General features: G+C 24.9%; 1 protein-coding gene across 1 annotated transcript in view; it reads right to left on the bottom strand.

The window, feature by feature from the left end:
- Positions 1 to 13257, bottom strand: part of LOC129985314 (poly [ADP-ribose] polymerase tankyrase-2-like) — a 32681-nt gene that overhangs the window by 12742 nt on the left and 6682 nt on the right. The window contains exons 4-18 of the mRNA XM_056095298.1: positions 12977 to 13071; positions 10603 to 10669; positions 10327 to 10513; positions 8907 to 9028; positions 8716 to 8807; positions 7551 to 7629; positions 6314 to 6485; positions 5969 to 6045; positions 5162 to 5313; positions 3951 to 4017; positions 2175 to 2273; positions 1981 to 2074; positions 1722 to 1847; positions 1304 to 1413; positions 111 to 233 (exon numbers count right to left, since the gene is read on the bottom strand). Of these exons, the coding sequence (XP_055951273.1) occupies positions 111 to 233; positions 1304 to 1413; positions 1722 to 1847; positions 1981 to 2074; positions 2175 to 2273; positions 3951 to 4017; positions 5162 to 5313; positions 5969 to 6045; positions 6314 to 6485; positions 7551 to 7629; positions 8716 to 8807; positions 8907 to 9028; positions 10327 to 10513; positions 10603 to 10669; positions 12977 to 13071 (1662 nt within the window). The remainder of the gene's footprint in view (positions 1 to 110; positions 234 to 1303; positions 1414 to 1721; positions 1848 to 1980; positions 2075 to 2174; positions 2274 to 3950; positions 4018 to 5161; positions 5314 to 5968; positions 6046 to 6313; positions 6486 to 7550; positions 7630 to 8715; positions 8808 to 8906; positions 9029 to 10326; positions 10514 to 10602; positions 10670 to 12976; positions 13072 to 13257) is intronic.

The following is a 13257-nucleotide window of genomic DNA, read 5'->3' as shown; positions in this document are numbered from 1 at the left end:
AATTATAAAAAGAAAATTCTTCATAATGTACTTTGAAAATTATGCTTAAAAATATGTTTAAGATATGTCATGTTTATCAACAATATAAAAAAATAATAATATTGACTTACCAGTAATGCACAAAGTTGTGTTCTGCCTTTTTGAGCTGCTTCATGTAAAGGTGTGAAGCCCCATCTATCAGTAGCATTCACAACAGTATTGTACTTTATTAGAAGAGCAGCTATGTCTAAGTGCTAAAAACAAAACATCAATGAAATCGTGATCCCATATTTTACTTTTTACAATAACAACCTTTCAATATACAAATAAAAATCATTGGTCAGAAATAGAAAATACGATCTTTTTTTTAACCTCCTAAATGTACTCAGAAAAAAATAACACACTGAAAATAATTTTTTTTAGAACATATACACAAAAAATATGGAGCGTCATTCAGAGAGTTTTCCAATTTTATGGACAGAACAAGCTAATTGAAAAAATATTAATAACAGGAAACATTATTAAAAAAGAAATACAATAATTAATAAATACTTAGAAAAAAAACTATGGAGGCTGATCAGTGAACAAAACTTTGGGTGTGATCAAGTTGGATATCATACAACTTAGCAAAAGATTCAGATAAATAAAGACATTTTTTTTCTTTCAAATATGTATTCAGACATCTAACACATAGTTAGATAATGAGAACCTCAGTATAAATGAAAGAAGAAGCTACTCAGTGAGTAAGATTTGCAAGATTGTAAATTATTATCATTTGCTAATATTATCGAGGAAGAAGTGAAATAGCTGTAAGATAGATTAATAGATAATTATAAGCAAATGATTACAAATGAGAATGGAAACTGATGGCAATAAGTGACATTTTTTTAGTTTTAGTACTATAAATAATTTCTGGAACAAAATGAGACAAATGTAAGCATGACTCCTTGTGTACCTTTTTGTTCTTTAAAGGCTTACATCTACTTTTAAAACCTTTATTAAAAGGACTTACAGTATTATATCACTTAAAAAGAGTGAGATGAGAAAAAAAATATTAAACTGTACAAGAAATGTGGTTATTATTATATCAAATAATCTGGAACAGTAAAAATTTATCTGTTCTTTGCTGATCTGATTAATTTATAAAGTAAATTAATCAGATACTTTTAAAAATCAAAAGTAAATCTATAAAATTGATTATAAAATTAAAAAAAAAACCTTTATTATTTCTAATTCAAAGAATAAATTCAAAATTTTAAAATTAATAGCTTTTTAAAAACATAATGGTATAATAATTAGGCCAAATAGTTAATCAATATTTTACCCCATAAGAAGAAGCATTATGTAAGGGTATTAAGCCTCCTTTGTCTTGAGCATTGACATCAGCTCCATGTTCAAGCAGAAATTCAGCAACATCCAAGTTATTGTAACCAGCTAAAAATGGATAAACCAGAATGTATACATAAAACTACCAAAAATTACAAAAATTCACTAACAAAATGTAAAATAAGCCAGAAATAAAAATATCTGTATAAGTAAAATTCGTTGCTTAATAAATATCAACAAATTAATCAGACTTATAATGGCAGATATTTTTATACAAATCAAATAAAATCCATTAACTAATGAAACATTATTATTTTCAAATTTTAAAAACTTCCTTAGCAGTAGTTCTATGTCAGGTGCTTCATTAAACAAATGAGCTTCATTAAATATCAAGTTGACTTATAAAGTAAACTCACCTGCCAGATGTAGTGGTGTAGAGTTTCGACCTTGAGAATCTCTGCAATTGATATTTTCTGGAGTTACTAACTTCATAACTCTATTAAGATTACCTTTCTTTGCAGCATCTAATAGAGCTGAATCACCTAAACGAATAAAAGTAAGCATTAATATGTATTTCAACCTTAAAAAGCCAAAATTGGAAAAATAATTTATATTTAAATATTTAATTCAACCTATGTAATAATTATCATTTATGTAAAAATCTGGATGAATTACCTCTTAATAAATCTGCAACATCTTGATCTCCTTCTTTAACTAAATCTAAAGGTGTGTGGCTATCACGGTTCTTTTTAGAAGCATCTGCTCCATGCTGTTAAAAAAAAAAGTCATATTCACAAATTGCAAATACTGAGTTTATGACAATTTGGTTAAAATAAATATTTACTTTAGGAGCAAGTTAAAAAAAATACCTTCAGGAGTAGTTTAACAATCTCATATTTTCCTTTAGCAGCTGCCTCATGTAAGGGTGTAAATTTCCATAAATCAGCAACATTTACATTAGCACCATACTAAAGAAAGGAAATAAAAAAAAAAAAAAAAAAAAAATGAACTGAGCACATTAGTTTAATACTTAACACATTTTAAATATTATAAATGAATTTATAAAAATATTATAATAATTTATTACTAAATTATGGTCATTGTTTCAATTTAGCAAAATCTCTAAGATACAAAAAAAAATAAATATATTTAATATAATTTATATACAATTTAGCTATCACAAAAGTATTTAATTATTTATTTTAAATGTAATAAAAAGGTCTAGTCATTTATTTTGAATAACATTAATATGAATTTTAATACAATTTAATTTTATAGGTATTAGCCATTCCTAAGTTAAAAAAACATATTTAAAAAATTAGTCAAAAGACTAAAAAAATTTTTAAAAGCCAAATTTGAAAAATACTACTACAAGTTTTATTTTGAATAACAAACTGGCTGTTTTGCACTTATATTAAAGCTTTTAGGTTATATGAAATATATTAAAATAAAGTTTTATTCATGTAACAAATGTGATATGCTAAGAAACACATTTTTAATTTAATTTATCAGTAATTGATCTTTAATAACAAAATAAAAAGTTTTTGAAAATGAATATATTTTTTATAGATATACAAAGTCATTGCTACATATTTTCACATACACAATTTATTACTAGCATTGATAATCTATATTAATAGTAAATATTATTCTTTAATTCAGTAACATACATGTATAATTTTAATTAAAATTCTCTAATAATTTAAAATTTCTGAAATCTATAAATATTGGGGGAAAAAATGTCATTTTAAAAACACGACTGCATACCTAATAGTAAAAATTTAACACTGAGAATAATTAAAACGAAATATTTAATTAGATTTTAAAATTCTTTTCTTTATATATTGAATTATCTATTCACTATTTAGAGTCATACTTCAAAATTTTGAATTTAATAATTTCACCTTGTATGTAATCACTTTTTTAAATCAAAAAAATTTTTGAGTAGAAACACAAAGATCCACACTTATGAAATGCATATAATTTCATTAGTTCAAAAGGTTTGTATTTTCTTTTAATTTGTTTTCAAGGCTTTATTTGGAAGGAATCAAATATTTTTATTCAGTCATTTATTTGATAACAGCATGCTACTAAACAAAATCAATATCAATTACTAAATATATCAATATCAATTACTACTAAACAAACAAATATCAATTGTAAATACCAACAATTATGAGATTTTAATAAGAAATTTCTTAAATTTGAAAATTGCAGAAATTTTACTAAATAAATAATTAAAAAAAATAAACCATTAATAAATAAATGAATAAAATAAAATATCTAATCAAAATATTTTTAAGAATGTATGAAAATTTTTGCTGATATCATTATGCTTACACAGATTTATGAAAAAAAAATTATACAGAATTGTATTTTAATTAACAAAAAAGTAAAATAAATAGTAAATAAAAAAATAAAGATAGAGCAAGATTTAAAAAATTATAATAAAGCAAAAAATAAATCTAAATTAAGTAAATGCACCATATATACCAATAGGTTTTATTTAAATTACAGAATTCCTTGTTAAGGAATAATTATGCTAATGCCACATAAAATTAATTAAATGGAAAGATACATCTAATATTGAAAAATCGACCACTTGAGCAAAAATTTGAATATAAAAAGCAATAGCAGTTTCATACCTTAACAAGCAATTCAGCTACCTCATAATGACCATATGAGCATGCATTGTGCAGGGGTACAAGACCACTGAAAAGGAAATACAGATTACATATGTGCTTAAAAATATTCAGAAAATTCTTTATAAAAAATTTAGGTAATAAGATTAAAAATTTGGATATCACACCCCAAAGTATCAATTCCAATCCCTTAAACTAGATGCGACAGATTTTCTTTGGATGGATATTCATACAACTATCAATTACTGTTTATAAATTTTTCATAGCTGTATTTTTACTTTTTATTTATAGCATTTTTTGATAATAAAATAAAATCTAAATATGCATTTCCACATTTTATTAAAATATATATGCATTGTAATACATATCATCAATCAGATGATATATCACTAATGAGAATCATAAAGGAATAATATTCATGATTTAGAACATAACATATACATAACTGGATAACTAATTCTTATTTGCTATATAAACAAACATTTGCAAACAAACCAAATTATAAAATGTATGATGTACAAAATTAAGCCACGTTACAGAATGCTAACTCTAAATATAACCCAAAAGCTAATTCGTTATAAATAAGTATATGCTTCCTTTGGAGATATGTTTTAAATTGTTTATGTCAAAATTAAAATGTGTATTTTTATCCTAATTCATATTTGTATATATATTAAACACACACACACAAACAATTTGAATATCATATTTTTGGACCATTTTATTATCTGTTTCAGGGAGATTTATCAATCAATAGGCTGTGCTTTCTTGAAGAAATAATTGATTCAAAATTTCATAATTTAATCCGTTTTAATTACAGAGAAGTGTTTATAATATCTAAAAATGAACAAATGTCAGTGCATCCAGAATATTTGACTAAAAATGACCAATTTATAAGACTGTATAAAAAATCAGACACTAATTTTCAGTAGCCTCCTTAATTGATTCAAACAATATAAAAAATATTTTTTCAAATCATTAAGATATTCTTGCAGATCAAATGCAAGCTATGTCTATCCATTCTTAAGCCAAATGCAAGATATGCCTAGTTCTAAAAATTTAACAACATGGTACAAGCAACATTAATTTACAGTCTATCATTAGACTCTATTTTGTTTTTAAAAGTTCCTAATACTGCTTATACAATATTTTAATATATTTAGTTTATTTTCATACTTCTTTGAGGATGTATAAACAAATGGGACTTCACCTACCCTTTGTCCTTAGCATGTACATCTGCACCATGTTGAAGAAGATATTCTACTACAGAAACCCTGTTGTATCCAGCTGCAAAATGCAATGGAGTAGATTGCCTACCATCAACATCTCGGCAGTTTACAACAGGAAGATGTGTAGCTAATATCCTCTGCACAAAAATAATATTATTTAGTAAAATTCATAAACTAAGATGAATTGCATGGAAAAATGCATTGAAATATAGTAAAATAATGTACTGCAATTAAAATATTCAGTTCTAGAGAAAAGCAAAACAGTACACATCCAGTTCTATCACAAACATACATTTATGTTTTGTAAAAAATTGAATAGAATTTTTTCTGTTGCAAATTAAATACTTATTTTGAAAACCAACAACAAAAAATTAATCTAAATAGAAATTTTGAAAACTTTAATAACTAAATTTTTTTCTATAAACACATTTGTCATTTAATGTTACTACTATTTATTTTTTTAATATGATACATTTAACTTCAAAAGATGAAAACCTAATATACATATTTAATGGTTTTCAATTATTTTATGTGTACTATTTAAAGATACACAAATTTTGATATACTTAATGCTTAAAAGAATTAATCTATCCATTTGTAGAAAATTTACTTACCTTTTTTTAAATTTTTTACACTTATTTGAAATTTTAATTAAAAAAAGTTTTAAAAAAATCCTACAGTTTTATTACACTTTTGGGAATTTCAACTGATAAAAATAGTAGATTTTAATTTATATATCTAATGAAGCTTAAAAAATTTACATTTATAAAACTATTTTTAAAAAAACAGTACCTTCACAACTTCTGTATCACCAGCTTTAGCTGCTTCTAATAACTGATACTCTATGTCCATATTTGAATTTGTTGGTTCTATAAAAAAATATAAATAAATAAATAAATAAAATAAAATGAAGGGAAAAATAAAAATAAATATTTAACAAAAAAAGTAATACAGGTTATATTTAATTCTAACAGAAAAAAAATGTTTACCTAAAAAAGGATAGAAAGCTTCTTCAAAAATATAGCAACCTTTCAAGAGTTTTAATTTTATTTTCAGTTCAAGCAATTTTTTAAAATTATTATTTATAACAAACATTTATTTATTCAAATTATTAAAGGAAAGAATAAAACAACATACCACTTAGTAACTTTTGAACACTTTCATTAGCAACTTGAGCAGCTGTATAACCTTGTAAACTAATAATTGAGGTATCTACATTGTAAGATAGCAATAATCTACAAGCTTGTATATTGCCCTCACGGGCACATCTGTGTAATGCTGTCTGACCAAGAGCATCTAGAGCATTAACCTTTAAAGAAGCGAACATATTTAGGTTCCACATAAAACTCATTTTAAAGCAAAATCAATAAAATAAAAATTTAAATTTAAATAAATAAATATCAAAAAATTATTAAAAAGAAATTCAGCATATAGTAATAAAGAATACATGTATAATGTAAATTATAGTATCAAGATAGTACATATTGTATATCATACCTTGTAGTACCTTGTACTACCATGTATCAACTCGAATTAATTTATTATTTCAGTGCAAATAATAGCAAGAATGGCAGCAGAAGAAGAGTAATTTTTATTCATGATAAATTTATTTTTCGTAATGCAAGTGGCAGATTTAAATATTTTGCAGCCTAAGGCAGTATGCATTATTAGACTCCTCTATTAATAGGCAATAGCCAGCAACAATTTTCCTTTAATAAATTTAAATGCAGCTTTATTTGAGCATAGTGGCCTTAGACAGCTGCCTAGATGGAATTCTCAAATTATAATTAGAAATGTTTATAAAAAATACATACATATTAATCTTTCTTAAATGTAAGCATACATCTTTGATACTAAATATTACTGTCCACTTGAAATATGTTCAAAGCAATGGAGAGTTCAGAATTTCATGTAATTATTTAAGATTTATTGATTAATTTTACTGAAGTAGTAATTAATTATAAGCTGTTTTTTACCGACATGATTAAAAGAAGTTCATTTTGAAAGTAAATTCTCAAAGTACATATTAAAAAGACAAATGTATAAACAATATTTATTCAAAATTAATTGCATGAAAAGCTGAAATAATTATACAATAAAAGGAATGTATTATCTTTCAAATGATTGAAATATCATTTATTAAAAAGTAATAAACTGGCTAAAATGAATCTGCTTATTAATATGATGGATATGTCCTTTCTCTATGTATTTATTCATTGCTAATGAAGAAAAACTAATCAGACAACATTTAATATCACGCAACACTATTTTGTAACAAGAAAAATCTATCTAGTGGCTAAACTTACACGAGAATAAATCAATAAAATAAGCAAGAAAAATAAGATAACCAATTTTAATGATTATACGGATATACCTTTGCTCCATGTTTAAGTAGGACGTCAATAACATCATAATGAGATTTATCTGCAGCTACATGAAGAGGTGTCAAAAACCTAAAAAGATATAAATTACAGCAAACTTTTAGAAAAAAAAGTATCTTGAATGATGTTCTCACATAATTATGCATGTTTTTCAAATCAATTTCAATTTAACATAAAGGAACGAACAAAAAATAACCTTTTTAACATAATAAGTAAAATTATCACCGTAAAAAAATTCAAAAACTTATTATTGATCCATATGGCAAATTTTATTTTGCAATGGAAAATGATACTATCATATATGAGGTGTATTGTATTGATAAGTAGAAATTGAATATATTTTATGATTTCTTGAATATGTGAATTATAAAGAGAAATGATACATATATTTCAAACATAACAACAACAAAACTGTACTTCGATTGTGTAGTTTCATAATTCATAGAATGCAACAGACTTTATAAATCATTAATACTGGACTCACATTTAATCCAAATCAAAGCATTTAAGCAATATCACAAATTCACCCTAAATGTAAAGGACATAAGTTATGGATTTAGAGAGAAATGTAAACTTTATAATAAGGAAAAAAAATTGTAAACAGATTATTCCTCGTTTAGCGATATGAGAGAGGTTTTGCAAACACCTTATGTTGCAATTCTATAAATATCCTTAAAAAAAAAGACTAGCATAATAAGCCATTTTATGCTTAAATCACAATGTTATTTAGCGTGTAAAGGTATTGTTTCAAGTAATTAGAAGCTATAAAAATATAATTACTTTTGGTGAACAAAATTGAAAAAAAAAAGCAATTCTTTTATCACTTGAATAAATGTCATTTCATAATTGATATAAATAATTATTATATCAATTATGTTATGTCCAATTAAATTAGTGAAACATAAATATAAAAACATAGAAAAAAATAATGATAAATTACTTTTTAAAACATTCCTTGCTTTTAAATTAAAAGAGGTTATAAAAATGTCAAACAAATAAATATTATTTTAGATTTAACTCGCAGTAATTCTCCTACTTACAAACTGATCAATTATCGTGAATATTAAATTAACACAGTTCACAAAAATAAATACAATACAATTAAGAGCAATTTAATTTCTAAAATGACTAAATTAATGACATTAGAAGATATCTTACTCTTTATTTTTTTCATTCAGACTTGCACCTTTCCTAATTAAAATTTCTGTCACATGCTTTCGCTTGGGATAGGGTGAACCAGCAGCACAATGCTATAAGAATTACAAAAGAAATTTAAAGAATTATATAAATTAAATTAATTTTTTCAAATGAAGCACTTTGTTTAAGATAAAAAGAAAACAGACACTTACAAGAGGTGTATCATGAGTGAAAGGATGCTTAAAATTTATCACATCTAAAGTTAAGGCTTTTTTGACTCTAGCAGGATCTGCAAGACGTGTTGCCTCTAACAGAGAATGACCTTTGAATTCATCTGAAACAGGAAAGAAAAGAATCATGGCAATGTAGATATGGAGAAGATCAAGAATGTCATAACTTGTAAATATTTTCAACACAGGAAAAAAAAAAAAAAAAACCCAGCAAGTAAAATTTCCATAATAAACTAGCAATGTAATGTATTTTTTTTTGGGAGGGGAGGGAGGTGGCTTATTCAAAAATCTCTTAACAAATGTTTACAAACTAATAACATACAAAAGGTGAATTTAAAATGATTCAATTTTCTTGATATAAAATTTTAATAGAGTGTTGAATAATATAATATATGTATATTTGATATGTTTTAAAAGTGTTTCAAATGAGATTTTAATGAATTGAATGAATGTCTTTCAAAGAAAACTTAAAGAATAATATAAATAGTATCGCACAAAATCTTAAGGCTTAAAAATAAACGTTTAAGATAAAATGATGTTAAGTAAATATTAAAACTTAGTGCACATTTAATTAGATATATTAATATATAGAAAAATTATTTTAAATTGCTTTTACAGGTAATATATATATATATATAAAGGAATTTAAATAAAATATTAAAGCCAACAAATACTTACAGATGAAAAAAGATTAATTAAAGAGTTTGATAGAATTTTCTCAGTTTTTTTACAGCAAATGATATATTCTAGGATACAATTTTTCAACTAGAAAGCCTCATACATTCTTGATGAAGCTGAAAATGGCATTCCTTCAATTTCAGCTAAGAACGTTGAGAATGATGCTTTAAACCATGATTTTGCTGAACTTCAGAAATTATTAGCATTATTGCCCTCATACATAAATCCTCTGAGAAGTAAAAAAATGGAAATTTAGACAACAAATTCTCTACATGAACTTACTGAAGTGCTAGACTTGAATACTTATCAAAACAATGAAAATAGTTCCTTTTTATTTTTTTGTATATAAAATATATAAAAAGCAAGTATTGCTATCATCGAAAATCCAAAATCACAATTTTGATGAAACATTCAGATTATCAATATCCCGTATAATATTCCAATTAAGGGATTCTACATTCAGGGATGCAAAGGAGGAAAGAAAGTATAGACTGAGAATGTATATGAGAAAGTAAAGGGAAGAATGTTTCAGCTGTTTCAGAAGGTCTTTCTCAATTCACTATAAGTTACTGTCTAATTATTATCACAAAAATACTTTTTGCCTCGTCAAAATTTTTCCAAAACTTATGTTCAACAGGTGATAAAATGGCATATCAATTCTTTTCGGCAGAATATTTAAGGAAAAAATATTTTTTCGATTTTTATAAAAAGAGAATAAACTCACAATTAAGTCTTTCTGGAAGTTCTCTTGCTGATGCCAGATCAATTGCGGATTTGCCATGACAGTTTGTAGTGGTTGGATCTGCTCCATGACTGAGAAGCAAAGAGCAAACTTCAATGCGAGCTTTTGATGCTGCTTCATGGATAGGAGTGAAAGCCCATAAATCCACAGCATTCACATTGGCACCATGCTACAATAAAAACAAAAGGTTGAGTATGGAGAACCGAATTCAAGAAATAAAACTAATTATAAAGAAGATTTTGAAAAAGAATATTCAACCTTAATGAGTATTTCAGTAACTTCAAAATGTCCATAAGAACATGCATTGTGTAATGGAACAAGACCTCTGCAAAAGAAAATATGTATTTTATACAAATGACAGGTATGTTTTTAATGGTAAACGATTATATAAAAATAATTCAAAATAAAATGATGCAGATTCACTGAAAATATATAATATATTTTCATGAAATTTTCAAATACATATATTTAAATAGCAGGTTATGTAAACATGAATCTATATACCATCTTTACTAATAATAAAATAGGATGTGTCTGTTAGGATTCTATAGGCAAACTATTCGATCTAGAGCTATCAAAGTTAACACAGAAATCAATGAATAGGAGATGAAAATGTGCACCATAGAGATTTCTTTGAAATTTTCTCCAATAACTTTTTCAAAGTATAACACCCAAAATATAAGAATATCTTTACACCACTTAAAAATTAATATATCTTTTTTAATGTTACAAATTTATTGCCAAGCAAATGTTTCATGGATTTTGTTACAATTTTTGAATATATAAATGTATTTTAAGCAGATTTGTGGCCAAAGAAAAAGGACACTTTTGAAATTTTAAAACTCGATTTATTCCACCCCAAGAGGCAAAAATTATATACAAGAAAGAAGCAGTGATGAAACTGACATCCGTTCAAATCGCTATACAAATGCAAAAAAGCGAAGGGTCCAAAATATTTTCCCCGAGTGATTTTATACTGCGAGATAATGATAGGGATTCTTTGACAGACTTAAGAAAGAAAAATATAGGTATCTTTTAAAAGAATTTGCTTAGCTTGACAGATTTTTATTCCTTCACTTGCAGCGTGTGAAAGTGCTAATTAAGGCAGTTTTACAGAGCTCGTGTAGCATTAATTAAATAAAAAAGGTGGAATTGGATCAGGAAATAAGAGACCATTCTAAAATGAAACTAATATGGGTGAAATTAAGATAAAAATTAGGAAATTAATTCAGTTTAAATTATTTATATATATATTACATAATTTTCAACAATAGTTTTCAATGTTGCAATGAAATTCAAATTGCTGACATAGTTTCATCAAATACTTAATCTCATGATTTTTTTCTATTGTTGAAAGCTTATGACGACAAATTTTATTTTACTATCTAGGCAGTTTACACGAGGAATAAGAAAGGGAAGTTATAATACAGTGAAAGAAAATATATAATTAAGAAATGATTTATATTTCATGATCTCAGACAATTAGATTTTTGACTATACTTATGAGAATTGTAAGGATAGGTAGCATATAAAGAAACAAAACAGGCATATGGTTATTAAGAATTTGGCTTTAGTGTCTAATGCAAATTGACACTTCAAAATACAATGTGAAAGAAACCACGAGTCTTAAATTATACATACGAGATTTAATTACAATTAAAATCAGTATTTCCTACAAATTAAACTGATTGCCAAAACTGGCAAGTTAATAACATTTGAAGTGCAGCATTTCATATTAAGCACATCCAACATTTTTAAAAATAATTACACTGAAAAAAATGCAAAAAAAAAAAAAAAAAAAAAAAAATGTTCCTTCTAATGAAAATTGGTCAAAAAGAATATTATCTCTATAGAAAACTAAATACAAATATGTTTTACAATGCATATTACATCAAAATTTTATGAAAAGGGAGTACTTTTAAGTAACCGTTGCGAAGTATTTTTCTATAAAACATTCTGAATTTTCAACTGCTTTAACCTTCAAGAGCATACAAATATTTGTTTCACTTCTATAAAGAGTAATTTACAATTATTAAAGAACATTAGTTATTCATACAGTATTAGAATATTAACTAAATTTTTAAAAATGTAATACATAATAAACTCCTAAATTTTATATTTGGTTCTTTTATATGAATATATATAAAATTTCTTTTAACATTCTACATGCAAACATATAAAAATAAGATACAATATATATTTATTGGCAAAAGTAAAAATAAAAAACACCACATTTCAAAACTGAAATTTGTATATCAATTTTTAAAATAAATTGATTTCATAAATAATTTTTTAATACCAAAGCTGTAAAATCATGATTTTTTTTTTATTTTTACAAAATATCTGAAATAATTTAAAAAATTCTACAATTCTTAGCAAACAGTTAAATGTAAAAATTATTTTCATTGATATTAATAGCTTTTAACTATATGTTTCAAGTTTTAAGTATAATAATAAACACAAGAATTAAATACAATTGAGTAACACATAAGCTGATTAATAAAGAGAGATTTACAAATATTTTTGATACAACCGATTACGTCATATTAGAAAAAAATGTGATAATAATTAAATGAAAAAAATAAAAACACTCTTTAAACACTCTCACTTAAATAAACTTTAAAGAGCTCACCCTTTATCCTTAGCATGCACATCAGCTCCATGCTGTAGAAGAAGCTGTACAATCCTTATACGATTGTAACCAGCTGCCAAGTGTAAAGGTGTTGACTAAAAGAAAAAAGAAAAAGAAATTTGATTTTTGGGGAAAAGTTTAATAACACTAAAGTATAGCGGAAAGCAAATTGTTTTTTTAGCACATTTTAGTACGCATAATGTTGTGGATGGATCATGATATTTCTCATTTTTAGTAGGCTGAACGTTGTATATGAGTCTCAATATTTCTCTTTTTTAGCA

Source organism: Argiope bruennichi, chromosome 9, assembly GCF_947563725.1.
Source record: "Argiope bruennichi chromosome 9, qqArgBrue1.1, whole genome shotgun sequence".
NCBI classification, from domain to species: Eukaryota; Metazoa; Arthropoda; class Arachnida; order Araneae; family Araneidae; genus Argiope; species Argiope bruennichi.
This window is presented reverse-complemented; position numbering and strand designations above follow the sequence as displayed.